This window comes from Culex pipiens, chromosome 1 (genome assembly GCF_016801865.2).
Source record: "Culex pipiens pallens isolate TS chromosome 1, TS_CPP_V2, whole genome shotgun sequence".
NCBI classification, from domain to species: Eukaryota; Metazoa; Arthropoda; class Insecta; order Diptera; family Culicidae; genus Culex; species Culex pipiens.
Genome location: NC_068937.1, coordinates 49,389,078 through 49,416,653, shown reverse-complemented (window position 1 = coordinate 49,416,653; position 27,576 = coordinate 49,389,078). Strand labels below are relative to the sequence as shown.

General features: G+C 37.7%; 1 protein-coding gene across 1 annotated transcript in view; it reads right to left on the bottom strand.

Annotated features, from left to right (window-relative positions):
* Positions 1 to 3,751: 3,751 nt before the first annotated feature.
* Positions 3,752 to 27,576, bottom strand: part of LOC120419684 (cathepsin B-like) — a 38,840-nt gene continuing 15,015 nt past the window's right edge. Inside the window, exon 3 of the mRNA XM_039582471.2 lies at positions 3,752 to 4,721. Coding sequence (XP_039438405.2) covers positions 3,752 to 4,721 — 970 coding nt within the window. The remainder of the gene's footprint in view (positions 4,722 to 27,576) is intronic.

The following is a 27,576-nucleotide window of genomic DNA, read 5'->3' as shown; positions in this document are numbered from 1 at the left end:
GCGAATCATAAAAAAATAGTATTTTCAAGAAAATACGGTATTTTGTAAAAATTTGAGTATTTCATTCAAAAATCTCTAAAATTTTTAAAATTCATTTGAAATTTCGAATCGTTTGATACCCATATTGCGAATTATAAAAAATTGAGTAATTTCGAGAAAATACGGTATTTTTTTGAAAATTTTAGTAATTCATTCAAAAAACTCAGTTAAAATGTATGAAAAATATCGATTTGATATCGTTTGATACCCATATTGAAAATTGTAAAAATTCGAGTACTTTAAAAAAATACGGTATTTTGTGATTTTTTAAAAAGTATTTGTACTTTGAAACTTACGATATTATCAAAAAAATATTTTCTAACAGGAAGCTTGAAAATTCAAGATAATTTGATTGGTTTTAGTCAATTTTTGAAATCAATTATATATCAGTTTTCGTCCATTATCGTCGTTAATATTATCGGAATAACGATTACGGTAACAATAGATCATCGTTATCGTCCCGACGATAACGATAGAACTATCGTTATCGTTATCGAACCTCGATAATTTTATAGTTAACAACATTGCTAAATAGCTAGTTTCAAATTTACGATGCTTTACGTATTACCTATATTCTGGCTTTTTCTTCCAAATAAGGTTACTTTGCATACTTCAAGGCGCAAAATTCATACAAAATCTCGCCAAAAACGCACCATTTGCCACCACACGTCGCTTTATCGACCATAAATCGCGTCTTATCTCTCCTGAAACCCCCTTCACAGCATGTCGTCACCATTCTACCTATAGTCGTTTCAGAATCTAACTAGCGGAAAAATAATTAACGGATTAATTCCGTGCATAGAACGATCTTTTTTTTGCTCTCGCAACTCTTCTAATTCCCTCTAGCCGAAGAGATGTTGTCACACATCACGGCTTCCCGACTCTAATCCCAGCACGTTCTACCACAGCGGAATCCTTTTTCCACTGGAAGACAACCGAAGATTAGCTGTCGACATGTTTGTTAATTTGCATATTAAAGTTTCCACAACCAGCACCCTCTTAGAGCTCGAAACGGGGAGTTTTGCTCGCATAATTTCACTTTAATCTTGCTCGCCGCACTAATGATGACATGGCGTGGAGTTGAACGGGCGACCTTTAGCTTGGTGGGTTGGTGGCGCAAAGCGCCTGAATGTAGACTTGCAAGCGGAAATTTGTAAGGTGAAATCGCCTAAAGGTAGGCTAAAATTGACAAACCTCACCAAGGGTTAGAAAATTGGACGGCGCACAGGAAAAGTGAGGTTAGAGGGAAGACTTCCGGTGAGGTCGACCGGGGGAAAGGAAAGAAACTTGTTTAACAGTTTGTTTTTGCAAATGTGCTGGAAAACCGCTTCCAACTGCTGCTGTTGTTGCCTGTTCTAAAGCAAGGTGATTTATCTTCCTTTGTTTGGTTTTGTGCACACCGAGCTCACTTATGGTGAATTAGTGGGTGGTTGGGTGGGGAGTTTTCCAAACCTTTTCTTTTGGGTGGGGACGGAACCCCACACCTTGGTAAATGAAATGCATTTCCGATGAAAGTGATTTGAGCTTCTTCTGCATCAGCAACGGTCGTGATAAGTTTCAGGAATGAATCAAATTTTGAGGGCACTGTTGCTGGTTATTTATGTTTTCAAAATTTCAAAAAATCACTTCTCAATTTGCTTATAATATATTAACAAAAAGACAAAACATTTTTTTGAAATTTTCCAAAACTTCTGGAAGCACTGTCCAAATGAAAGTTAATTTTTGACGACATGGGTGTTGCAAAAGTGCATCGTTGGTCAGGCAGAACTATAGAAGCAGCAGCTGCAGCCGAGTGCATTTCGTCGGAGATAATTTTATGATTTACGACCGGTGTCAATATGTCATCATAACTTCACGTCGCAGCTGATTTATGGCCAAATTTAGCAAAGTGTGATTCAGCCAGAGTGGCGTCATCTGCGCAGCAGAAAGTTGATCTTTGCTACAATGTTGAATTTTGTTTTAAGAAGTCTAGAAAATAATTGATGAAACAAAAAAAAACATTTAAAATTGAAAAAAAACGCAAAATTGCAATCTACATGCTAATGGATCCATTATATTACGAAGACTTAATTAATTTAGAAAACCATCGCCAGTGAAAACCATCACCCAATTGGTTACATGAAAGTTGAGCTCAACAAAAAACAAAAGCAGCCAAAATATTCATTGAAACACGACCCGGGCTCACATCACCATCGACAGGACATTCATTTGACGAATCTATGGCCCTTTTCCACACGTGTCGCGCGCCCTACACAATGTTCGTTACACGTGGAAACGTCTATTTGGGGGCTGCTTTCGGCAGAAAGGGAAGGAAAGTGTCGGGAAAAATTTGGAGAAATAGGTTGGTTCAATAATTAACAAAATTAATTTTGAATAAAATGAGAAATATTATTTGCTTTTTGCTTTTTGCTTTTTGCTTTTTGCTTTTTGCTTTTTGCTTTTTGCTTTTTGCTTTTTGCTTTTTGCTTTTTGCTTTTTGCTTTTTGCTTTTTGCTTTTTGCTTTTTGCTTTTTGCTTTTTGCTTTTTGCTTTTTGCTTTCTGCTTTTTGCTTTTTGCTTTTTGCTTTTTGCTTTTTGCTTTTTGCTTTTTGCTTTTTGCTATTTGCTTTTTGCTTTTTGCTTTTTGCTTTTTGCTTTTTGCTTTTTGCTTTTTGCTTTTTGCTTTTTGCTTTTTGCTTTTTGCTTTTTGCTTTTTGCTTTTTGCTTTTTGCTTTTTGCTTTTTGCTTTTTGCTTTTTGCTTTTTGCTTTTTGCTTTTTGCTTTTTGCTTTTTGCTTTTTGCTTTTTGCTTTTTGCTTTTTGCTTTTTGCTTTTTGCTTTTTGCTTTTTGCTTTTTGCTTTTTGCTTTTTGCTTTTTGCTTTTTGCTTTTTGCTTTTTGCTTTTTGCTTTTTGCTTTTTGCTTTTTGCTTTTTGCTTTTTGCTTTTTGCTTTTTGCTTATTGCTTTTTGCTTATTGCTTTTTGCTTTTTGCTTTTTGCTTTTTGCTTTTTGCTTTTTGCTTTTTGCTTTTTGCTTTTTGCTTTTTGCTTTTTGCTTTTTGCTTTTTGCTTTTTGCTTTTTGCTTTTTGCTTTTTGCTTTTTGCTTTTTGCTTTTTGCTTTTTTCTTTTTGCTTTTTGCTTTTTGCTTTTTGCTTTTTGCTTTTTGCTTTTTGCTTTTTGCTTTTTGCTTTTTGCTTTTTGCTTTTTGCTTTTTGCTTTTTGCTTTTTGCTTTTTGCTTTTTGCTTTTTGCTTTTTGCTTTTTGCTTTTTGCTTTTTGCTTTTTGCTTTTTGCTTTTTGCTTTTTGCTTTTTGCTTTTTGCTTTTTGCTTTTTGCTTTTTGCTTTTTTTCGAACCATTCTAATGTCAGAAATGTAATCTGCTCTGAAAGTGGATCTCGCCAAACAGGGGTGACGGACTACAGCTAGTGAACAGGATCGAAAGTGTTGCCCAGAGACAAATGGTCGCCAGTGATTAATTAATCACTGCCCGCGGAACGTTTGCCAGTGGACGAGAAGGGTAGATTGAAATTGCTTGGCGGACTTTTTTTTTTGTTTAATTTTGAGCACGTTTTTTGTCACGTGAAAGAGAAGTGTAGAACCGCTTTTTGAAAAAAGTGGAAAGAAACAATTGTTTCATTATTTTTACTCGAATGTATTCTTATTCAATAAAACACTAAAAGGAACTTTTAATTGATTAAATTACCATTTTGAATTCGGTTAACCGAATCTTCAATTCAGCTCCGCTTGTTGTAATCTGGCAAACCTGCGTGCACATTGGACTCGATGCCGCAGTGATCCTCACCGCGAACGATCTTGAAGAATCCACCATCTGCACCCCAATCCTGACCCCAAGAGTTGCTGCACAGCCAATATTTGACGCCGTTTTCAACGCCCCAGCCCAGGATCTTGATGGCATGTTCCGAGTCCTGCGGACCAAACACGTGCCGATACACTCCCGTCCGGTACGCCTTGAAGTCGTAGTATACGTCCATCGAAGCCTGCACCGGACCTTGCACAAAGATCTCCTCCATGATGGCAGTCTCCTCTGGGTACACCGCATAGGCGATCCGACCAAAGCGCCGATCGTCGACCACGTTGGTCACGTTGTACGATGCTTGACACTTGAGGTCACACTTGGGCGCGTCGTCCTGCTCGTCGGGCAAGTGGCAAACATCGAACGGGTACGGATGGCAACCCTGGTTGGAGTTGTACGGACCACCGCTGGCCACACCTTGTCGAACCCAGTGCAGCCAGGAGTTTCCCAGATATCCGGCCCCACTACAACCCTCACCACACTTAGGACAACACGACAGCAGATCCAACGCCCCAAACGAGAATTGCAACTTTCCTCCGGAGTGAATACACCAACGATCAGTAAAAGTCTCCGCTGCTGAAATAGCCCAACAACCTGCGCAGCAGCCCTGGTTCCGAATCTTCCTCAAACTGGGACACTCTGGCCAACGCTCGCGGGCGTCAAACTGTTCCGGCAGATCGATCTGCTGCTTCGCGATCAGGATGCCCAGCGGAAGGCCACGTTTAGCGTTTTCTTTACGCTTAGTTCCGGACAGGTATTGGTGGGGTGGCAACGGGTTCGCTCCCGGAGTCCAGCTTAGGGCCAGCGGTCGGATCTTCTCGACCAATGAGTCGCGTTGGGCCAACGCAAGGTGGCTGGCGATGGCTAGGGTCAGAAGTAAGCGAAACATGCTACTTCGAGAGTGGTTGATGTGTTTACTCAACCAATAGAAGAGGCCAACTGAGTAGGAGCTCTTACTTTGTATGATTAAATAACTTAATCGATCGAAGCTTATCGCTTAACTTCCAGGTCAACGATTCCTTATCGGGGGAATGATCAGTAATCACAGCTTGTACTGAATTGATCTACATCTAAGTTATATTGTTGAAGCGATTTTCATTTACCACTATGATTTTCTTGAAATTTCTCGTTGGCATCACACTGTGAAAATTGATTTGCGATAAATACCGCTAAATAATTTTCTACCACAGTTTTTGGTGTGATCAATGTGATATATGATTAAGTGGATTTTTGACAGTTCAATGCTAACGAATTATTTCAAGAAAATCTACCACGGATCTACCGAAATCTGTTTAGCAATACGGCTCTAGACTCCGGCTCCAATCCAAGTATCTCAACATTTATCAAATTATACAGAAAAATCGTGAATTGTGTTCATGAATATGAGAACCACGAAGTAATTTATTCATGAGTAGTAGGGTGGTCCAAATCCGAGCTTTTTCAGATCTACCCCCCTGAAAGCAAAGATTGACCCATCACTAGGCTAAATTCCAAATTTGAGCTCATTATGACTACGGGAACCCCTCCCTCTAAGCCCTTGAAGTTTGTAAGGGAAAGTCACGATTTCGAGAATTTATTTGTTTCCATGTATGCTCTAAGCTCTCCTCGACGTCGTCGTGCTATTTAATGTTTGACCTTGAATAAACAAAAAACAAAGCACGCAATGTAAACAATAACAAACACGTTTTGTTTGGCTGACCATTATGTGCATTGTCCCGAAGTTTGGTTGAAGTTGGTTGCTGTAGTCTCGAGTTATAATTACAAATGTTTACGGTAGTCTAACTTGTACGTGCGTCAAACGCGTTCTGACCTGAAATCCCTTTGGCCAGTTGTCGCACTTACATCAATTTTCAGGGAGCGACAAGATAGCATGACAAGATTGAAACTACTTTCATATGAAAAGTGACAAAAAATTTCGGAGCTTTTGGTTTTCATTGATTATCTAAGGATTGAAATCGAATTTTGGGGATCTGTGAAGGTCAACAGATGAGGCATTGTGAGCTGCCCAAAATGGCGTTCTTAACTCAATTTGGCCCAAAATGCACATACGACAAGTTAGCACGACGACGACGTCCCAACACTACCGACTCAGACTTCTTGAGCAGACTCCAACTTGGGATTGTGAGCTCTGACTCCAAAATCATTTGCCGGATGTCGATCTAAACAAATTTGTCTTCTATTATTTATATTACTATTTATCATATATATATCCTATCATTGTCATCTTGGTCGACAAACAATGATTAATGATAAACAGAGAAAAAACAGTTTCCAAAATCATGAACATGCTTTCATGAAAACCACGACCTTTTTTCTCCTTGTAGTTTTTCTCTACACCCAAAGGAAAAATATATCTCAAAATCTGTAACAGTGGATTTGCTGCAGAAAATGTCACATTTTATAACATTTTTTGCAGCAAGCCCGTAGTTCTTTTTTGCCCGCGTGTAAACATGTCAGCGATCTGCAGTTCTCACCAACACATATAATGCTGGCCCGTCTCCGAGCAACACTCCAGAGAGAAGATTATGTTGGTGCTCTTTCACTCACATTTCATCAAGCGTCCATGGCGCAGTGGTAGCGTGTCGGATCACTAACCAAGAAGTTGGTGGTTCAATCCTCGTTCTGATAAGGGTTTTTTTGTGAAATACAACCAAAAAGAGGACGGTAAAGTCAAAATTGTCGGTAACGGGCAAAAATGTCATACCCCTATATCGCAAAAAAATGCATGAGGACAGTTTTCATGCAGATTCTGATATACTTTCATGCCGCCATTCATCACAATCATGCGACCGCCGTTTGGGTGTACGAAATCGGTCTTTTGCCTTCCTCACTGAGGTAAGGCTATAATCCTGCTCTAAACATGAACTTTTTATTAAAAGCTCGAAAACCCACCTTCATGTATACATATCGACTCAGAATCGAAAACTGAACAAATGTCTGTGTGTGTGTATGTGTGTGTGTATGTGTGTGTGTATGTGTGTGTATGTATGTATGTGACCAAAATTCTCACTGAGTTTTCTCGACACTGGCTGAACCGATTTTGACCAAACCAGTTGCATTCGACTTGGTTTAGGGTCCCATACATCGCTATTGAATTGTTTGAAGTTTCGATAAGTAGTTCAAAAGTTATGTATAAAAATGTGTTTTCACATGTATCCGGATCTCATTTATATGCATGTAAACGATGTCCGGATCCATCATCCGATACATCGTTGGTTAGGTAATTGAAAGACCTTTCCAACGAGTCCACAACATTGAAGATCTGGCAACCCTGTCTCGAGTTATGACCACTTAAGTGATATATTTGTACTTTTTTGATGCCGGATCTCACTTAAATGTATGTAAACGATGTCCGGATCTATCATCCGACCCATCGTTGGTTAGGCAATTGAAAGACCTTTCCAACGAGTTCACAACATTGAAGATCTGGCAACCCTGTCTCGAGTTATGACCATTTAAGTGATATATTTGTACTTTTTTGATGCCGGATCTCACTTAAATGTATGTAAACGATGTCCGGATCTATCATCCGACCCATTGTTGGTTAGGCAATTGAAAGACCTTTTCAACGAGTCCACAACATTGAAGATCTGGCAACTCTGTCTCGAGTTATGACCACTTAAGTGATATATTTGTACTTTTTTGATGCCGGATCTCACTTAAATGTATGTAAACGATGTCCGGATCTATCATCCGACCCATCGTTGGTTAGGCAATTGAAAGACCTTTCCAACGAGTTCACAACATTGAAGATCTGGCAACCCTGTCTCGAGTTATGACCATTTAAGTGATATATTTGTACTTTTTTGATGCCGGATCTCACTTAAATGTATGTAAACGATGTCCGGATCTATCATCCGACCCATTGTTGGTTAGGCAATTGAAAGACCTTTTCAACGAGTCCACAACATTGAAGATCTGGCAACTCTGTCTCGAGTTATTACCACTTAAGTTATATCTATGTACTTATTTTTCTGGATCTAAAAAAAATAGTTGAAGTATGTGTCCAAACCGCTCATATTACCCATTGTTGGTAAAAAGTGAGGAAGGTGGATTAAGTTAGTTTTTTTTAGAATTTTAATTTTTGTATTTTTTAATCCTACTGAAACTTTTTTGGTGCCCAAAGAAGCCATTTTGCATCATTATTTTGTCCATATAATTTTCCATAAAAATTTGGAAGCTGTCCATACAAAAACGATGTATGAAAATTCAAAAATCTGTATCTTTTGAAGGAATTTTTTGATCGATTTGGTGTCTTCGGCAAAGTCTTAGGTATGGATATGGACTACACTGAAAAAAATTATACACGGTAAAAAATGTTTGGTGATTTTGCCTTCCTCACTGAGGTAAGGCTATAATCCTGCTCTAAAATTGAACTTTTTATTTAAAGCTCGAAACCCCACCTAGATGTATACATATCGACTCAGAATCGAAAACTGAACAAATGTCTGTGTATATGTGTGTGTGTATGTGTGTGTGTATGTGACCAATAATGTCACGTAGTTTTCTCAGCACTGGCTGAACAGATTTTGACCAAACCAGTCGCATTCGACTTGGTTTAGGATCCCATACGGTGCTATTGAATTGTTTGAAGTTTCGATAAGTAGTTCAAAAGTTATGTATAAAACGTTACTGAATCCACCTTTAGGTGGTTGGTGCCTTCCTCACATTTATAAGTTCATAAATATAGCAACATTCCCCCTTAACATGATACCAAATCAACTTTATTACTCATTTCTTTTGATAGGGTTCGCAGACCTTCAATATTTCTAGCTCATCGGCAAGGTCTGACAAAAAAAACCTATCCAACGATAGTTCGCATGGAAGATTCAGACAATATTTTTATCACAATATCTGAAATCCGACCTCTAAAAAGTGTATAAATAACACTTAAGTGCTATTAACTTTTGAAAGGGTTGTCAGATCCTCGATGTTTTAGGCTCATTTGAAAGGTCTTTTGATTATCTAACTAACGACAGGTCGCATGAAGGACCCGGACATAATTGTTATTGAAATATCTGAGATCCGGCCTCCAAAAAGTGTATAAATAACACTTAAGTGCTAATAACTTTTGATAGGGTTGTCAGATCTTCAATGTTTTAGGCTCATTGAAAAGATCTTTCGATTATCTAACAAACGATGGGCCGCATGATGGACCCGGACATCATTTTCATTGAAATATCTGAGATCCGGCCTCCAAAAAGTGTATAAATTACACTTAAGTGCTAATAACTTTCGAAAGAGTTGTCAGATCCTCGATGTATTAGGCTCATTTGAAAGGTCTTTCGATTATCTAACTAACGATGGGTCGCATGATGGACCCGGACATCATTTTCATTAAAATATCTGAAATCCGGCCTCCAAAAAGTGTATAAATTACACATAAGTGCTAATAACTTTTGAAAGGGTTGTCTGATCCTCGATGTATTAGGCTCATTTGAAAGGTCTTTCGATTATCTAACTGACGATGGGTCGCATGATGGACCCGGACATCATTTTCATTGAAATATCTGAGATCCGGCCTCCAAAAAGTATATAAATAACACTTAAGTGGTAATAACTTTTGATAGGTTTGTCAGATCTCCAATGTTTTGGGCTCATTGGAAAGGTCTTTTTAATACCTTTCTGAAAATGTATAACATGATAGGGTTTCTTGCAAAAACCACCCTTTTTACAATCTTCCGGACATACGCCAAAATCGTTTTTTTAGCATAACTTTTAAAGTACTTAACTAAACTTGCTGATTTTAAATAGAGACCTATGGGACCCCAAGACGGATCGAATGAGACTAATACGGTCAAAATCCGTTCATCCAGTCCGGAGATAATCGAGTGACAATTTTTTTGTCCACCCACCTACACACATCCACACAGACATTTGCTCAGAACATGATTCTGAGTCGATAGGTATACGTAAAGGTGGGTCTACGAGGTCGAATTAAGAAGTTCATTTTTCGAGTGATTTTATAGCCTTTCCTCAGTAAGGTGAGGAAGGCAAAAATGTGTTTTCGCATATTTTCGGAAGTTGAATAAATGGCAGTAAACTGAACCAAACATTATCATGTTATACATCGTTAGTTAGGTAATTGAAAGACCTTTCCAACGAGTCCAAAACATTGATAATCTGGCAACCCTGTCTCGAGTTCTGACCACTTAAGTGATATTTATGTACTTTTTTGTAGCCGGATCTCTCTTAAATGTGTGTAAACTATGTCCGGATCCATCATCCGACCCATCGTTGGTTAGGTAATCGAAAGACCTTTCCAACGAGTCTAAAACATTGAATATCTGGCAACCCTGTCTCGTGTTCTGACCACTTAAGTGATATTTATGTACTTTTTTTGTAGCCGGATCTCACTTAAATGTATGTAGACAACGTCCGGATCCATCATCCGACCCATCGTTGGTTAGGTAATCGAAAGACCTTTCCAACGAGTCTAAAACATTGAATATCTGGCAAACCTGTCTCGAGTTCTGACTACTTAAGTGATATTTATGTACTTTTTTTGTAGCCGGATCTCACTTAAATGTATGTAAACAACGTCCGGATCCATCATCCGACCCATCGTTAGTAAGGTAATCGAAAGACCTTTCCAACTTGTCTAAAACATTGAAGATCTAGCAACCCTGTCTCAAGCTATGACCACTTAAGATGCCACTTATGAGCCCTTGAGTGATATGTGTGTATTTTGTATTCCGGAACTTAACGAAATCAGACGAAATTTGTGTCCAAACCCATCATATCACATATCACCCACTGTTGGAAAATAGTGAGGAAGGTACCAACCACATAGGTGGATTAAGTTAGTTTTTTATTTAACTTTTTGTCACTAAAACTTGATTTGCTAAAAAACACGTTTTTAATTTTTTGATTTGTTTTAGAAGACAGAAATTTCCAGGTTGTGCAAAAATCTTCGACCGAGTTATGAATTTTTGAATCAATACTGATTGTTTTCAAAACATCGAAATATTGGTCGCAAAAAAATTTCAACTTCATTTTTCGATGAAAAATCAAATTTGCAATTAAAATGTACTTTAGTGAAATTTGCTTTATTGAACTTTGTTGATACGACCCATAGTTGCTGAGATATTGCCATGCAAAGGTTAAAAAACAGGAAAATTGATGTTTTCTAAGTCTCACCCAAACAACCCACCATTTTCTAATGTCGATATCTCAGCAACTAATGGTCCGATTTTCAATGTTAAAATATGAAACATTCGTGAAATTTTCCGATCTTTTCGAAAACAATATTTTCATTTTTTTTAAATCAAGACTAACATTTCAAAAGGGCTAAATATTCAATATTCAAACGAAGTTGACTTTATAGCTGTCGGCCACCATTGCTAGTACCAACCACTAGTGTCTTCCTTTTTATTTACAAGGACTTCACCGCCCTGGGCTCCTAAGTGTATGAAAGTTTGGCACGGAGCGACGGCGCCGAATACCCATATTTACACAAAGAATTTTAGAGCGCCCTCCGCGGGATTCGAACCGGCGACCTCTGGATTGTGAGTCCAGTGCGCGGTCCGATTGATCCACACGGGCGGGACAATATTCAATATTACGCCCTTTTAAAATGTTATTCTTGGTCTAAAAAAAATTTGAAAATATTTTTTTCGAAAAGATCGGAAAATTTCACGAATGTTTCATATTTTATTATTGAAAATATCGGACCATTAGTTGCTGAGATATCGACATTAGAAAACGGTGGGTTGTTTGGGTGAGACTTAGAAAACATCAATTTCCTGTTTTTAAACACTTGCATGGCAATATCTCAGCAACTAAGGATCGTATCAACAAAGTTCAAATAAGCAAAATATAGAGAATTTTCTCAGCTTTTCAAAAATATTTTTTTCAAAAGTGGGCAAAATGTGCACTAATTTAAAAAAATGAAAAACTGCGAATATTTTCAAAAAAGTTACCTAAAAATGGATATAACTTGAAAACGGTGAACTTTATCAAAATTTCACATATCGACTTTTTAATTGCAAATTTGATTTTTCATCGAAAAATGAAGTTGAAAAATTTTTGCGACCAATATTTCGATTTTTTGAAAAAATCAGTATTGTTTAAACAATTCATAACTCGGTCAAAGATTTTTTGCACAACCTGGAAATTTCTGAAAAGTTGGCATTTTATGTCCTCTAAAACAAATCAAAAAATAAAAAAAAAGTGTTTTTTTGCAAATCAAGTTTTAGTGAAAAAAGTTAAATAAAAAATCACCAAAATTTGTTTTACCGTGCATCATATTTTTTCAGTGTAGTCCATATCCAAACCTACAACTTTGCCGAAGACATAAAATCGATCAAAAAATTCCTTCAAAAGATATAGATTTTCGAATTTTCATACACCATTTTTGTAAATAAAAAATTCGATAAAAAAACCTAAGTTGTTTAACTGGGCAGCTTTTTAACTGGGTGTTTGATAACTGGGCCGTAGCCCAGTTAAAAGCAGACAAACGTCAAAAACCAAAACAAGCTGAAATGACCAAGGGGTTTATAGATGCATAAATGAAGTTCAATAAATTTGTAATTTGCTGGTTTATTGGATACGACAGCTTTTTTAAGCTTTTATTCAATGTAAAATTACAATTAAAGAAACATTAAAAGCAAGCATTGCCTAAAAATTTGAGTAACTTTTTTTTTCATCACGAAAGTATTATGCATCGGTAGTCCCCTCTACTTTCTAAGCTCAGTTACCGAACAAGTACTGTTCTAATGTGGCATGTTGGTTATTTGAAGCAGGCATAATTTTGTTGTAACTTTACGCAATTACATGAATCATATATTTGAAATTCATCAAGTGGAAGTTCAAACTCTATTATTAAACTCTCCTTAATCGGAAATCATATCCTTTCCCGTAAAAGCTGTCCCTATTCAGCCTGCAGTCCAACCTTCCTTCCGAGTTGTAATGTGGCCCCCCATAATTAGCAATTAACTACAAGGCAGTTAATCGACGTCGTATGTGGGCAGCACGCACTTCTAGTCAATTTAGGGGCCAATTTAAGTTAGTGCGAAATTTAAATGGTTGTAATGGCGTCATCATTACAGGTAATGATTACCACCACCCAATTTCCGGCCCAGTTACAAGACCGTCCTGTAACACTACACAATTATGCTAATTTCTCTTCCACATACGAACTCACACGACGATGATTACAAGGTGCTTTTGGAGTTAAATTGTTAGACAATTTCCTTGGAATGCGTCGGGTAAAAATGGGTGGGATTTTTTCGGCACACTTTGTGGCAAAGTTTAATTAAAACTCATCACTGCTTAGAAGTCTCGGAAAAAAGACCAGGATTCGTCCCAAAGGCTAATCCTTTTACCAGTGAGCGTTAGAAGCGACGAAAAGGGTTATAATTTTTGGTCTTGGAGACCTTTGGCTGGTGGCATGACATGCGGGGTTGCAAACTGTGTTTCTTCTGACATCAAAGAGATTTTTCGTTGGATTCTTGACTGATGCGAAAACTAAGAAAATTGTGTTTTCAGGGGTAGTTAAGAACGAGTCCACTTATATTTTCAAGTTTAAAATGCCAAAAATCTAGATATTGCTGTAGGGAAGTAAACGAATTTGTAACAAGTTTGAAAATCAACTAAAAATGAAGAACACATTTTTTTTGTCTGAACACAGCTTCCAAAAAATGTCTAAGAGGTTATGTTATAGACATGACCAATATGACAAAAAACTTTGTAAGAAGCTCATTGAGATAAAGTACAACTTTGACAGAAATGTAGTAAATATTTCTTTCTCTAGCTTTTAGAACCTCTGATCCAAACATAAAATCACCAAAGTAGTATATCAGCAAGACACTCCCTCTTTATAACTCCCTCATCACCGCACCGCAACAGTTTAAATTTAATGTCCCAACAAAGGCGACCTTCGGTTCAAACCTTTCGACACATACAAGTAATTAGTTTTATTAAAAATCATGTCCTTGTGCCGACATCGTCGTCAAAGAAAGCCGGAAACAAAAGAAAAGGGTGGTTTTGTATGACACGAGGCGCCCTCCCACACACACGTGGGCCAAATGTCACACCACGTTGCTGCTAAGATTAAGAAGAAGAAAACGAGCCCGCTATTGACACATTAATTATGGATGATTAAGTGACGTGTGCCGGTGACACTTTGGCCGACGAAAAGCAAAACCAACACATGAATGGTAATACAGCAGTTGATAGAGTAGATGAGTGAAAAGTTGGTCCTTTTTGCGGGAGGTTGGGGTGGAGAAAACTATTTAGGGGTCGCGGTTTTCTTGAGGCGACTTGACGGAAAGGGAAATCGAGTGAAAAGGGCAATAAATTTAACCCTGGTTAGTAGTGTGGAACGGGGTTAACCCTGAAAGGTTCAGTTTTTGTACTTCGAATACTTTTTTTCCAATATTTTGAATTTAAAATGTTGTATCGTTAGAGAATCAAATCATTTTAATAAAATTCTACCTCAATTGTATCAAAAAGTGACTTTTTCACACATAAAAAAAATAATTTAAATTTATTTAATATGCCAATATTTAAAACAGTGAACTTCAAGGGATAAACCACGCAAATTTAAGAACATGTCCTTGGCAGCATGAGGTGGAAAGATGGGTCTGCCGATAGGATGTGTGAAGTGATTTTGTTGTTCTTTTGAGAAAGTTCTTTTCCAGTGCGAGGGTGTCGGAGTAGATTAAATTGAATGGGAAGCTTTGAATTATTGAATAGCTGTGGCGTCTTTACTGGGAAGGTTGTTGGTGAGGTCGTGGGGAACGGATTTTGATTGATGGAATTTTGGGGTGCAACAGTTTTTTAAACAAATCGGGAAGTTGTTAAATAGACGTAGCAGATTTATTTTGTGAAATATTGGTAGGAAGAAGCAAAAAAGTCATATCCATTACATGAAATGATTATTTTTGAAACATCAAAGAAAAAAAGTTCAAAACAGCAAACAAAAATGTCAGACAAAGGCACTGCGAGACAATCGCCATCAAGCCAGGTGTAAGTAATTTTGTGATATTTTTCGAGAGTATCGAAGCAGAGTATGCAAATTGCAACAAAGAACGCGAGCAACAAAAAAAGAAATCTAGAACGGAAAGAAAATCATCTCAAGAGCCACCATCCACTTGAAACACGTGCATCTTTATTTTGCTCGGTTACACTGCTGATGTAAGATGTTTGTGCCTTAAGAATGCCGTTGGTTCCATTAAGGTTTAAATGGAGCTGTGAGGTAAAATAAATAAGATTACTTTGTTTTGATAAAGATAAAAATAAACAAAAAATTAAAAACAGAGGAAAAGCAAAAAGCAAAAAACAAAAAGCAAAAAGCAAAAAGCAAAAAGCAAAAAGCAAAAAGCAAAAAGCAAAAAGCAAAAAGCAAAAAGCAAAAAGCAAAAAGCAAAAAGCAAAAAGCAAAAAGCAAAAAGCAAAAAGCAAAAAGCAAAAAGCAAAAAGCAAAAAGCAAAAAGCAAAAAGCAAAAAGCAAAAAGCAAAAAGCAAAAAGCAAAAAGCAAAAAGCAAAAAGCAAAAAGCAAAAAGCAAAAAGCAAAAAGCAAAAAGCAAAAAAGCAAAAAGCAAAAAGCAAAAAGCAAAAAGCAAAAAGCAAAAAGCAAAAAGCAAAAAGCAAAAAGCAAAAAGCAAAAAGCAAAAAGCAAAAAGCAAAAAGCAAAAAGCAAAAAGCAAAAAGCAAAAAGCAAAAAGCAAAAAGCAAAAAGCAAAAAGCAAAAAGCAAAAAGCAAAAAGCAAAAATCAAAAAGCAAAAAGCAAAAAGCAAAAAGCAAAAAGCAAAAAGCAAAAAGCAAAAAGCAAAAAGCAAAAAGCAAAAAGCAAAAAGCAAAAAGCAAAAAGCAAAAAGCAAAAAGCAAAAAGCAAAAAGCAAAAAGCAAAAAGCAAAAAGCAAAAAGCAAAAAGCAAAAAGCAAAAAGCAAAAAGCAAAAAGCAAAAAGCAAAAAGCAAAAAGCAAAAAGCAAAAAGCAAAAAGCAAAAAGCAAAAAGCAAAAAGCAAAAAGCAAAAAGCAAAAAGCAAAAAGCAAAAAGCAAAAAGCAAAAAGCAAAAAAGCAAAAAGCAAAAAGCAAAAAGCAAAAAGCAAAAAGCAAAAAGCAAAAAGCAAAAAGCAAAAAGCAAAAAGCAAAAAGCAAAAAGCAAAAAGCAAAAAGCAAAAAGTAAAAAGCAAAAAGCAAAAAGCAAAAAGCAAAAAGCAAAAAGCAAAAAGCAAAAAGCAAAAAGCAAAAAGCAAAAAGCAAAAAGCAAAAAGCAAAAAGCAAAAAGCAAAAAGCAAAAAGCAAAAAGCAAAAAGCAAAAAGCAAAAAGCAAAAAGCAAAAAGCAAAAAGCAAAAAGCAAAAAGCAAAAAGCAAAAAGCAAAAAGCAAAAAGCAAAAAGCAAAAAGCAAAAAGCAAAAAGCAAAAAGCAAAAAGCAAAAAAGCAAAAACACAAAAACACAAAAACACAAACAACACAAACAACAAAAAACTGAAAAACATTAAACTGAGCATTCTGAAAAAGTTAAATATTATTTGATAGCAAAAATAAAAATATAAGTATATCATTTTACCCCATTTTAAATTTATTTTTCTAAGAAGGAAAAAAAAGTTTACAAGCCCTTTTGACGCCGCATCTCAAGATTCTCATTTTTCGAGCAAAGGTACCACCACCCTTCCCTACTTTTTGGCACAGGTTCCCCGTTTATCCGCGTGACGACGGCGTCAGTGCAAAGTGGATCAAACCCATCTTGGTAATGATTTTTTTTTCTCTTTCTCATTTTTTTCCCTCCAAATCGTGCTCAAGTATCAACAAATATTTGAATTGTGGGCCACACAGCCAGGTTCGCGCCGAATGTTTCCCAAGCTGTTGAATATCTTCTTTTCAATTTTCAAGTTTTCGGTCTTTGGTCACTTAAGCGATATTACTTCAAGTGGGAGGGAGATTTTCGCGTCTTTCACAGTGGTCACGGGGAAGGAAAATCTTGAAAGTGAACAATGGAGAGGAAGAAAAAATGGTTGGAAGGGTGAGGAAAATGTAAATTTTTCCGTGCAATCGTACTCATTTTTGTCGGAGGGATGCGTTTTCGTCTTTGAAGAGTCATTCAAACGGTTCAAAAGTGGGCACCACAGTCAACTCTTGCGTGCGGTAGCCTACCTTTAGGCGAATAACTTACTGTTGGGGTGTGCCTGAAGTTAGACAAATTTGCTCGAATCGACTGTACCAATTGTTCGTTCAGATTGTAGAAGCTGGTCATTTCACCTTCCGCTTTTTTCCCGGATGGCAAATTCTGCACTTTTTTTCGACGATGGGGCATTTTAAACATTTTCAAGTACTTTTTTCAGGAAAAAAGGGCGCGGTCGTGGCTCGTTTGCAATTCGCTGATGTGCGCCGCACAGGTTGAAAAGGTTCCTTTGTGGCTGGTAGACATAAGGCCATTGTTGTCCAGGATTTGTCAAGTGTAATGGATGACGGATTGATGATTACGAGGTGGCCAGCCTGGCAGGTGGCCAAGAAGGGGTCAGATTTTCCTCGCCAACTTGGAGAAGCGGATGAAAGAGGGTTTTCCACTTGGCCTGCACCGCTGGTTGACTGGAAACAGGACTGCCACAACTTGGAGTGCAATTTTGGGAGGTGGAGAAATTCGTGATAATGATAATGGGTATTTTGAGTTTTCTGGACGCTTTTTTTCCGCCTCGACTAACAGGAAGTCATCGTCGACGAGTTGGACAAAGAGATGAAAACATTCCCGGTGAGCATTGAAGTGGGAAATATGTATTTGCGAAATTGTTGAGATGCTTGTTGGCGTCTTTTGTTGTTCTGGATTGGACGAGGGACGTTTGTTGGAACCATGTCCAATTTGAATGAAAACTTTTATCTACTTTTTGAACCTGTAAAAACTCATTTATGCTTTTTTTGCTATTAATTTCTGTTTTCACAACACAGCTAAAAAAGTAGTAATCCAGCTGCGTGTAAAAGGTCCGGGTGTAAAATAAATATTGCATTATTTTATGCAATTTTATGTGATTTTACACCCTGAAATATATAGCCCATCATGCATCAGTATGGGAAACCTACTTGACCGAAATGTCAAGCTCATATATGCGTTTATCTCGGTCTGATGGCCGAGTGGGCTAAGGCGCCAGTCCTTACTGTTGGTGCTGGGTTTAAATTCCGTCGGTTGCAACTTTTTTTTTTGTTTTTGCAAAAATTGTACATGCAGTGTGTAATATTAGGTGTTTATTTTGACGAAGGTGATGTGCATGCTTTTGCATGCGATTTTACCATCGGATTTTTTGCTGTGAAGATTTCGCCAGGCAACAATCTTAAAGTCAGATAAGCACATTCACAGCCGACACATGTTGCGAGAAAATCCAACTCGACACACTCTTAGACAACGGCATGAATTTAATTAATCGGATTCCAATGCGCCAATCAACCCATAAAACACAAACACAAGACAACCGTATCGTCTTCATCTTCCCCCTTGTCTCAAGAATACGCTTAGCCAAATCCAATATCTTTCACTAAGCTTTGTTTTCATTACACGAATCCGGGGCCAAAATTATCACCCCCTTTTCCTTATCAGGATCATTAACTTTCTTCAGGTTCCAATTTATTCACTTACACACGACACATTTCCGGAGTTTTGCCATTTCTCTCTGCGTTTCTATTTCAAGAGTGGTCAGAAACAACAACATTAGTACGAGGCCGTCCCCCTTTTGCCCGAGCTAATGAACGAAGCAGGACTACTTCTGGCAACTCCGTTACGCTCGCCTGATAATCTGGGACCACTTCAAGCCAAGAGAGTCGCCCTCGTCGGAGATTTATAGTTTAATAGGGTTTTTTTCACTTCTCTGTTGCTATCTCTTGGTGTGTCCACTTTGGAAGTGCACATAATTTTGTTCGTGCCTTGAAACAATCGGGATCTTCTTTTCGGGGGTAGATTCCTGGTCACGCTCCGGCGGAAGTGCTGGCGCGTCTTGGTGCGTCCGTCTGGTCTATCTGAAAGGCATAAATATGGAGCCCGATAAGGGCGGGCGAGTTTTGGTTCAGTGGATTCGTGGTGAAGAGTCAACGGATTTAGATGTTTTAATTTGGACAAGAAAAGGGACGAGACCGTAACGAACATCTTGGTTGAAATTATTGCAAATTTGGAATAGTTTTCCCATATTTTTGAAAATGAAAAGAATCTAATTAACACCACAGGAAGCCGTCAAGCGCACCTGTTGTACCAAACTGTCAAATTCCGTAACACACAATATCCCTGCACGGACTCCATCCGACAAAAACTTCACCATCATTACGGCAACATGTCGTAATCCAGATTACTATCTGTTTCAAAACTTAATCAAACATAAGATTATACACTTCACTGTCATTACGAACTTCTAGCAGTGCTGGGATCTTCTCCAAAGTCCCTCTTTCCTCGTTCAAAATGGCACACGAAACTGACCGTGACATGTGCGTCTGTTCCGTCCGAACCTGCCGAGATAGTGTCCTGTCCGGGCTGTCCATTCGCGTCAAACTCGAGCTCCCCATCCCGTTTTCCACCGTCTAAGGCCGGACACTGTTGAACCTCGTTGTTTGCCTTAATTATCATAAAACTTATCCCCGTGGAGAGCGTTGTCTCTCGTATCGTCACCGGTCCAGGCTTTTAGGGTTGCTGGAGTGGGAGTTCTAGTTTTTGCGGTGACGGAATCTGAAATTTTGATGCCTTAAAAAAAATATCATATGTTGAGAAATCCATTAACAATCTACAGCTAAATTTCAAATCAACAAAAAAAAAACTGCTCAAAAATCTCCCAATTCCACCACACCGTCATCATAATATAATCTAAAACCTGTCAACCGCACATGTGTGCTCAGCACACGTTGACCAACCTGGAGGAATCCTCGTTCCAATATTCAAATCCCCGGGCTTCGCTTCATTTCATCTTCCGGGACGGAGTGTGTTGTGGCCAAGCTTGGATCGGCCATTGTTGTGCAACACTTTCTCTCTCCCACACTCACAGAATGGTGCGCCGAGATTTGCCTCAAATTCAACTATAATCATTGTCAAGCCAGGTTTTGTGTGCGCTGAACCAAGTTAGGTATAGGATGCTCGGATGCTTGGAAATTAAAATGAACGAGATCCTTCACTCAATCGGACACGCCGATCTCGGTCTTGGGGAAGCGGCACCGTGAGGTGGCGTGACTTCATTATTGTGAATACATTTTTTCCTACAATTCGACGCCGACGTGCTTACTTGTCGTACGTCGCTTTTAGACATTCCGAGAAAAACGCGTTTTAATGTTTGACCTTGAATGAACAAAAACGAGAGCACGCAATGTAAACAATAACAAACACGTTTTGTTTGGTTGATCATTCTGTGGTCGTCCTGAAGTTTGGTTGCTGGAATACCGAGTTATAACTGAAAATGTTTACGGTAGTCGAGCTCGTTCCTGTGTCAAACACGTTCTGACCTGCAATCCCTTTGGTCAATTGTCGCACTTACATCAATTTTCAGGCCCTGTCAAGATAGCACGACAAGATTGAAACTTCTTTCATATGAAAAATGACAAAATGCACAGATTTTTTTTTCGGTTTTTTATTGAATATCTCAGGATTACAATCGAATTTTGGGGATCTGTAAAGGTCAAATAGTGAGGCATTGTGAGCTGCTAACTCAATTTTGCCCAAAATGCACGTACGACAAGTTAGCACGACAGCGACGATTTGTAAGTATTGGCGTCTCACGAAACGATATACAAGACATGCAAAAGGAGTCTAGTTTTGAATGTCTTGGATATCGTTCAATTCTGTTTAATAACTACTAAACCTGGTACATTTCGTATCACTTAGGCCGTTGCAAATATTTTTTGAAGTTTATGTCCCTCGACTCTGGTCGGGGTCGAGGGGGGGCAAAAAAATAAAAAATATATAAAATTCAAATAACAAGCCATGGTCTCAACATTTGAATGAAAAAAATGTTTTAAAATGCATTTCACACCTGCCCAGTTGTTTTGCAATAATTAGTTTTCAAAATATCCAAGTATTGAAGAGATTTTTTTTTCGTCGAAAAATTTTTTTTTGCGGTGCTGGATATAGGAATTTCACAAAAATTAAAAATATTTTTGATCGATCACAAACATGCTAAATATGATTTTAAACGCAGGAAAATGCATTTCTAATGGTTTTCAGTTGGGTAGACTTCTATTTCCTATAAAATTTTGATGTTTTTTGAAAAAATATTTTTTTTGCCCCCTGATTTTTCGGACCAATTTTGAAGGGGGGGGCGACATAAACTTTGAAAAATATTTGCAACGGCCTTAAAGATTAGCATTAGCATTAGCATTTGGAGGACGCCCCACCACCGGAAGGCTCCACAACGCTTATCCCACTGTTTGGTGTGGTTGTGTTAGACCCTCATCCGGAATAATAATCCAACACGGGAGATACCATGTTTTCATCTTTTGATGAGTGTGTAATACAGCCCAGGGCATAAGGGGGTCCACGCCGGGTCCAAGCTATCCTCGGGGAAATGACGGAATGTTAGTAAACACCTATCTAAAGTGCGCAGGGACCCCTACGTCACCTTAGTGGTATAGATGTTTGTAGGGAGGTTTTGGACTCAATGTTAGTAGGAGAGGTAGAACCCTAGGATATACCCCGAAAGGTATTGCGGGCGAGTCAAGTAGATTTAGTTTTTTGATTATTAAACTTATACAGATGATTGTACAGTATAAAAGATGCATGATTTATATATATTCGATTTAAAGCCACGGCAGATACAACGCGACGAAGCCGTGCATGATTAAATTGTCTGTAGTAATACTAAAACAACCATTTCCTCAGGTAAAAACAATGCCGATTAAACACAGTTTTAACATGTCTGCTGTTAAACTCATGCTATCGACTGTAAGAGTAAAGCGATGTTTATATATTTTTCTATAACTTATCATGTGTTTAAGCGGAATTCGAGGTTAAAAGTAATTTAACGCATAATTAAAATCTTGAATTTAAACTCTTACAGCGATGCAGAATGAACATCAATTATTTATTTATTCATTTGTTTTATTTGAATGTAAGAATTAGAAGTTAATATTAACGACCGATTCAAAAAGCATACTTAGTTAATGTTTAAACTTTTATGTGTAATGTGATTAATCGGCATATTCAATATTATTGAAATAAATACTATAATAATGGAAAGTCCTCACCAAGTTTATCATCTTAGGCATCCGTTGGAATTGTTTTGTCCACTGCAACGACTTGAGACACCTATGTTTGTCTCACTTAGTCTCTTTCGAAAAAATGGCAGCACTGATCACTTTGACCAAACACGCATCCATCTTGACAGCAGCGGCATTTTCCTTCTCTTTCATTTCATCTACATCTGTCATCGGTGTCGTCACCAATACCAGTGCAGTTAGAGGGCGGCAGCCGTAACGGTAATCCCAATCTCGATAGAAAAATTTTTTCACCAATTTCACCACCACTTCAGAAAAAAGCGATTCAGAAGAAATTTTAAGAAACTAAGCTTAGCTAACAACACTGCCACCTCTTCAAGTTTACACCACTTTCCTTCAAAGCACACAACTCGAAAGGCCATCTCTTTCACACTCATGTTGTTGCTCCGCTCATTCATTTGCTCAGCTGGCTCAGCGGTCCGCGATGACGATGACGAATCGCTAGCGTCATCAACTCTCCCCAAGCCGGCATGAGAGGCTCGGTGCGATGACATCCGATGATAGCCGACTGCACTCACGAATTTCTTTTCCTCTCCGTTCGCTAACACACTAACACGCGAAAACTCGCCATGGCCATCCTTCTCTTTTCCTCCAGTGGCCAACAAGACAACATCACACCAATACACTACTGCCTGGCCTTGTATTCGTGTGATTTTTTCACCAAGCTGAAGATTTTTTCTCCGGCGCAACCGACGCAATGCGAACAATGGCCGACACCAATCACACAACTCAAATAAAATGATAATTTTCTAATAAAACCGAGAAAATTTCCAGATTTTAAAGGCAACACACATCACACAACACTTTCTGGACAATCCTGAATACTTTTTAGGTAAATCGCACGCCTAATACAACCGATATTCGAGACTATAAAAGTACTCGCTTCAGAGCGAACCGCACCGCACGACGTCTCGTACCGAACCATTTGCAACGGCCTTAAAGATTTTGACTAAACATGACATCTTGTTGAATGATGTATGACTCGCCTTTTTGTGCAACACAAATTGACATGTGAATCGCATGCCCTCTAAGCAGCAAAAATTAATATCATCAACACTTGGCAACTTGCACGACAAATATTTACAAGATGACAATTGCAACACAAAAAAAAGGCTGTTGGTGCAATACACACAGCAAAAAATCCGATGGTAAAATCACATGCAAAAGCATGCACATCACCTTCGTCAAAATAAACACCTAATATTACACACTGCATGTACATTTTTTGCAAACACAAAAAAAATGCAACCGACGGGATTCAAACCCAGCATCAACAGTAAGGACTGGCGCCTTAGCCCACTCGGCCATCAGACCGATGTAAAGCTGTAAGGATAAACGCATATATGGGCATGACATTTCGGTCAAGTAGGTTTCCCATACTGATGGGCTACATATTTCAGGGTGTAAAATTACATAAAATTGCATAAAATAATGTAATATTTATTTTACACCTTACTATTCGCTACTATTCGGTACGGAGTACTTTTTTAAAATACGGTATTTTGTGAAAACAAGATGAATTAAAAAATCTCAAAAACCCATATTGCAAATTCTGAAAAATGTAGTATTTTCAAAATATGCTATTTTGTAAAAATTTGAGCATTTAAAAAAATCTGATAAAATCAAAATGCATACAAAATTTAGCTTCATTTGAAAGTTTCAGTAAAAAAACGATATTTTGTAATTTTGTTTTGTAGTAATTATACTTTAAAAATAATCATAAAGAGGCTATGGGTGACTCACCACACATAACCTTCGGACGCCTAGAAATGAGCAGAAACTTGCAACAGAGCCCACAAAAGACCCGGGGGTCGTTAAAGTGGATTGCTTTGCTTTTTTTATTTTTAAACATTGAAAATCTGATTCAAAGTTTCCGAGATATTGTCAATTTAAAATTACAGGCTAATTTAGTGACATCAAGACTAACATTTCAAAAGGGCGAAATATTGAATGTTTGGCCCTTTTAAAATATAAGTCTTGATTCAAAAAGTTTCAAAATATTGTTTTCGAAAAGATCGGAAAATTTCACAAATGTTTCATGTTTTAACATTGAAAATCGGACCATTGATTGCTGAGATATCGACATTAGAAAATTGTGGGTTGGTTTGGTGAAACTTAGAAAACTTCAATTTTCGTGTTTCTTTTCCTTAAAGAGGCTATATCTCAGCAACCCGAGGTCCAATCTTCAATGTCTCTTAGGCAATTTAAAGCAAATTTTTTGAACTCTTCAAAAAAAAAAATTAGAAATGGTCACTCATGGTCACAATTTTTAAAAATCAAAAAACTGCAAATATTTCGCTAAAATCAAACTTTCAGAGGCTATATCTTGAAAACGGAGCCCTTTATCAAAAATTCTGTAAAGCACTTTTCGATTGGAAATTCAATTTTACATTTAAAAATTACGTCAAATTTGTATTTGCATGAAATTTCGATTTTTTCAAAAAATCACTATTTTTTCAAAAAATTATAACTCAGCGGCAGATTTTTTGACCATGTTTCTCTATGGCTCAAAAGTTGCGGGTTTTTGTCCCCTAAAACATATAAAAAAATCTCGAAAATCAAAAAATACATATTTTGGGAAATTGAGTTTTTATGAAAAAAAAAGTTGATTTAAAAAATCTGCAAAAAAAAAATTCCGAGTACCTTTTTTTTCTCAATAGTCCTCAACAATACCTACAACTTTGTCGAAGACACCTAATTGATCAGAAAATTCACTCAAATGTTACAGCTGTTTGAATATGTACGTACCATTTTTGTATGGACAGCTGCCAAAATTGTATGGAGACTTGTATGGGACAAAAAATAGCTTATTTGGTCATAGGGAAGGCCCCCACAAAGTTTGAACCCAATCATAAAATACAAATAAAATCCATTTCCGGTTTTGGTAGAGAATTGCTCATGTATGTAATCCCTAAACAAAATAAGCTCAACTTTGAAGGCTATAGCTTCTGAAAATGCTTGAAAATTCCGGTTGATGCGTTCGAAATCAAACACTTTTGTCTTTTTTGTAAATCCATGAACCACGCTACTGTCCAAATTGCTCCCATGCAACGGTTCTCCAACATTTCTCCATCGGCTCCAATCCTCCTTCATCCATTCGGTCCGAGAAGGATAACACATCTAATCTTTTCCACATTTATAATATTTTCCGGCTGGGTGCGTATCAACACCACAATTTCGTACGCCCCCTCTCTCTCTCCCCTTCAGCAGGGTTCGAGGTGTGAAAATTGACCACTAAAAGCCTCGAGACTTGGGCCTCTTTTGTCCGCAACCGGAATCCAGTAGCATTTTCCGGAACATCTAACGAGATTGGTCATTTTGGGATGCAGGCAGGCGCCTTCGAATTTCACTTGCATCCGCACAATGGCCATGGTGACTGTGCAGCAATTTAGGAACCGATTAAGGTGCAATCGTCTTGCAGAATTGATGCGGGGTGGAATGGGGTGGGGGAGAAATTGGAAATGGAAATTGAAAGCGATTAAGGCGATGTGCACCACAGGGAGTATCTTTGCGTCTAGTGAGCTGGCACTAATGCAACTGTCGAAAAGGATTAGGAACGTCTGGGAAAGCAACAGGATGAGCGTTGGGATACCTTAAACGTGGTTTATTGAAGGACATTTGCTAAATTGATTTTGAGTTGGTTAAATATACCAAAAATGTTTTTTCTTAACGTTTTTGAAAAGTGTGCAACACTCAGTAACTTAAAATTAGAAAATAACAGTAATTTGGCATGGTCTAACCCATTGTTCGCAGCTTGTTCAAAAATTTTAACCCTTTTAGTTCGAAACAGCCCCTCCTAACAATTCCTAAACACATGCTTCAGCCACCACCAATTATCGTCGCCAAAAGGTCCATATTGCGACCGATATGTTCGCTTTTCCTCGCCAAAACTTGCGTTAAGGACATCAATAAACGATTTATCCCCTTGCCTAATCGCATTGTAAAGTGCCTTTTTTTGCTACTCCGCACGCACTTGCGTGCAAAAGTAGCAAAAAACTTTAAAATCTATTCTCCCCCCTCAAATTTTAAAAATGTTCACCTTGATTTATGGCCACGGCTTTTTTCCCCTCAGTCGCTGAATCAATTTAGGACCGATTTCGGCATCGCGCGACATTTGTAACAATAATAATTAATTTTAGCGTTTGGCACTTTACGCGTACTGATCGGCACATACACAAATCAAACAATAAAATTGCAATCCATTGAAAAAAAATATCTGGAAGATGAAAAAAAATCACGCGTTATTTGGAAGAGGGCGAAATGTGTTGTTGAGGTCAGGGGCTGGAAAACACTTAAGAAAACAGTGTGCCAAATATGGTGGCAAATTTAAATTTGACGATTTATGGGTGCTGTTATTATGTGTGTGTTTTTCTTTCAATTTTTTCTTAGTGGAAGGTTAGATGGCTTTTGATAGGGGGTAAGTTTTTTGTTCGTGTTTGATACTTGGGTGTTGAAATGTGTGTTTATGTGGATAAATTTATTGGTTTTTGGCTTTTGTTATTCAAGTAGGCGACCAATTCAAGCAAATAGTTTTTTTTTGCATGGAAGTCCTTTACTATAAATGCGAGGAAAGGTTGATAAAAGATTTTAGATATGAAAATTTTTATTAAAAAATATATTTTCAATTTATACAATTCAAAATATGTTTGTACATAACGTTTAAAATATTTTTCAGGCAAAAATGTGACAATTTTTTTTATTGAAATGTGGATTATAAAAAAACAAGATTAAACTTTTTTATATGTATATTTAAAAAAATAAAATCCAGAGCAACATGAAAAAAGGGCGATTAAGCATTCTGACTGCTGAAACTATATTGAAAATTCTCAGCCTTTAGCCAACATTTCACATAACTCGAATAGCAAAGAAATATCCTGCCTGTTGTTTTGATTTGATTTGATGCGATAACCAACAGGCCCACAAGGATGATTTATGTAGCTGTTGGCTAGAATTACAGTGACTCATACTAGAATGATTGCCTGTTGCCTGGAAATTTGTTAAACAGCTTCATCTGCTTAAAAAAGAAAAAAAGAAAAAAATGAGAATATTAAAAAAAGATGTTTCGGATCATGAGTTGAAGCTTGAAGGGTAAAAATATTTTTAAAATTCATAGAGATTGAGAATGTTCTTGTTTTTGCCTTACTGAGGAAAGACTATGAAATCACTCAAAAAATGAACTTCTTAATTCGACCTAGTAGACCCACCTTCACGTATACCTATCGACTCAGAATCAAATTCAGAACAAATGTGTATGCCTGTGTCTGGATGTGAGTCCGTGCACCAAAAAAACTGCACCTGATTATCTCAGAACTGGCTGAGCCGATTTCAGCCGTATTGGTCTCAATCGATCCGTCTTGGGGTCCCATAAGACCCTAGTGTGGCAGTGCGTGGCCGAATGGTTACGCTGTCCGCTTTGTAAGCGGATGATTCTGGGTTCGATTCCCATCTGCTCCAACCTTCCATCGGATGAGGAAGTAAAATGTCGGTCCCGGCCTTGGTTGTTAGGCCGTTAAGTCATTCCAGGTGTAGGAGTCGTCTCCATGCCATAAGTACAAACAACACA